The following is a 2,891-nucleotide window of genomic DNA, read 5'->3' on the forward strand; positions in this document are numbered from 1 at the left end:
ACAAATAACTTTTGTTAATTTTGGCAATTTTGCCATTTTCTTAACATCACCAAAATTACACCATTTATTACAGCCGACATCAGAAAAAACAGAAATTATCTTTGGATTTTAAGTTCTGCTTTCATCAGAAAAAATAAAAAAAAACAGAAAATAAAGAAAACATGGCTTTCTTGAATTCTTCTTAAATTATAGCAAGTTTTAAAAAAACAAATGAGTTTATTAAATTTTGGCAATTTTTACCGTTTACTGTTTTCTTTAAAATAACCAAAATTACACCATTTATCACGGCTGAGGACTGTAACAACACATATTATCTCTGTTTTTTTTAGTTCTGCTTTCGTCAGCAAAAACAACAAAAAAACCAACAACAACCAAACTTGATCATCTCATTTAAAATTTGACCAAAAATAAACTGGTTGAGCCACAAGAGTGAAAAACTGAGTTTTTTCAACGTTCATCTTCAACTTTTAACTTTCAAACACCAAAGCTGAGTTTTAAAAATCTAATAACTCATTTATGGTGGAGGGAGGGGGGTGGAGTTTCCTCCTGTCACTCAGCGAGGCTCAAAGAGAAATAGATTGAACTTTGGGGATGGTAAAATAAAATAAAATAAATAAATAGAGTTCCACCCCAGCCGCCCCTCTGATCAGTAGAGAACAGTCCCTACATTACACTTACACACACACACACACACACACACACACACACACACACACACACACACAGTATATTGTTATTACAGCATCGTGTAGAACAAAGAGACAAAGTTCTGACCTGTCATAGTCCGGTAAGTCTCTGTGTCCCTGAGTCCACATACAGAACCAGGACAGCAGAACCAGGCTGACCCGGGTCACCATCTCCATTGATCCGGGATCCAGCTCAGCCCGCTTTGTTAATCAGCTATCTCACTGTGGCCCGGTCCGGTCCGGTCCGGCTCGACCCGGGACGGAAAACAAGCTAATATCCAGTTTGAAAACACATCTACACCGAGCCGCACGGAGCCGGTACCGGTGTGACGTCAAAATAACGTTAAAGTGGGAAAACAAGAAGAAAAACGGCGGTAGAAGAAAGACACGAGATGAGACGCGTTAAAAGACGCGCTAATTAAAATATAGAATCCGTTAAGTCTCTTACTGAGCACGTGCGAAACGTTAGAAGGAACGTCGCGCGCGCACCAACGTTCCAAAGTTAGATGGGGAAAGAAAGAAGCGTGTCCTCGTGCACGCGGTGATTGGCAGGTAGCGTTCGCACGGCTGGTGTCGCGTGCCCGGTAGTGCCCGACAAAACCCGGAGCGGAGAGGAGGCGGAGACACACACACGCACACGCACGCGCGCGCACACACACACACACACACACACACACACACACACACACACACACTGTGTTGGGACATAAACACAGATGGAGCGTTGGCGCGTGGGCTCATTGTGTTGACTGTAAACAGCTCGAGCTCATTTGACAGGAAATTAAGTTACAAATGAAGCTGTTAAAACAACATGTCACACACACGTCACATCCTAACCGGGAAACTGACACTGTACACACACTGTACTGTAACACACACTGTAGCTACACACACTGTACTGTAACACACACTGTAGTAGCTGTGGTGGAAGAAGGACTCCAGCTGACCCTGGGTTTATCCTTCAGATGGTAAAACCAGTAACACAAGTCACCACCAGAGGGCGGTGAGCACCACAGTCTCTCTGCAGTCTGTCCTACATGTGTCCACCACAGCTCCACTTCGCTCCTCATCACTGAGTCTGGACTCTACCGCTCACCGACACACATCTGTCCACCTGTCTGTGCTTCTGCAGCAACATGAGGAAAAGATTTTGGTTTCTGCTCTGGGTAAGACCCATCTGACAGTGTCAAATAATGAACTCAGATCAGGTTTTAATGTCAGATTAGTTTGTTTTCTCTCATTATGTTTTTCATTATTATTCAAAAATGTAACCACGGTAAACTGAGTGTATTTCATGTTCGGCTGCAGCTCTAATTCTGAGCTGCATTTTATTTTGAAGGACTTATTTTCTTAATTACAAAGATTTAATCTTTTGAGGTTGTAGAAACGCAGCTCATCAAATACAGCAGATCAGCTGCTGTGAGCTCTATTTAAGCTCTGTATGCAGGAGAAAAAATAAAGGTTTTAAGGGACTTTTTATGCATTTACATGACTCTACATGTTTGGGTTTTTTTATACTTTAATGTTTATTGAATTTTAGTTTGTGGATACAGCCATAAGTATCATTTATAATAACGTTCTGTCCACAATCAGAAAGTCAAAGAGATAAACTAAAGGGTTAAATATAACTGTCATGGTTATAAATGTCCAAGTTCAGCCATCAGTTAGTCCAGATGTTTTTCCCACTCTGTCATAAATCATCTGTTTACTAACAAAAACATTTTCCCTGACTCAAAGCTCATAGGTCACAAATCTCTCTTATAATTTCCAACCTTTGCTCTGCAGTAGGGGCTCGGTCTTGTACAAATTCTTTCATTCTCATTTATATCTCCAAAGCACATAACTGCTGTTTAATATCCCAGAATTTCTTTAATTGCAACATTTACATTTTGACAGAACTGGTCTGACATCTCCAAAAAATATGTGTGTGGTTTTCCTCTCTGTTCCCTCATATTCAAATGTTTGTTTTCTTGATTAAAAATCTCCCCGAAATTATTTGACTCTGAAAATACTGAACACTAGTCCATAGCCATTGGTAGCTTTGTCACCTTCTACCTATGCCAGTCCTCAATGCCTATGTGCAGTTTCACATAGATTGACCACGTCAGTGAGTAGAAAAACGTGGGACAGACAGAATGACTGACTGACAGAATGACACACTGACAGTTTCTGTGATTATGTACAGCATACCATACCATGACTTAG

General features: G+C 40.9%; 2 protein-coding genes across 2 annotated transcripts in view; one reads left to right on the forward strand and one right to left on the reverse strand.

Moving 5' to 3' along the window:
- The window catches only part of LOC126404302 (nephronectin-like), a 19,135-nt gene extending 17,889 nt beyond the window's left edge, over positions 1–1,246 (reverse strand). The window contains exon 1 of the mRNA XM_050067453.1: positions 775–1,246. Coding sequence (XP_049923410.1) covers positions 775–863 — 89 coding nt within the window. The 5' untranslated portion in view covers positions 864–1,246. The remainder of the gene's footprint in view (positions 1–774) is intronic.
- Positions 1,247–1,743: 497 nt separating this feature from the next.
- The window catches only part of LOC126404289 (atrial natriuretic peptide receptor 1-like), a 16,546-nt gene continuing 15,398 nt past the window's right edge, over positions 1,744–2,891 (forward strand). Inside the window, exon 1 of the mRNA XM_050067427.1 lies at positions 1,744–1,852. Within this exon, the coding sequence (XP_049923384.1) occupies positions 1,823–1,852 (30 nt within the window). The 5' untranslated portion in view covers positions 1,744–1,822. The remainder of the gene's footprint in view (positions 1,853–2,891) is intronic.

This window comes from Epinephelus moara, chromosome 17, assembly GCF_006386435.1.
Source record: "Epinephelus moara isolate mb chromosome 17, YSFRI_EMoa_1.0, whole genome shotgun sequence".
NCBI lineage: Eukaryota > Metazoa > Chordata > Actinopteri > Perciformes > Serranidae > Epinephelus > Epinephelus moara.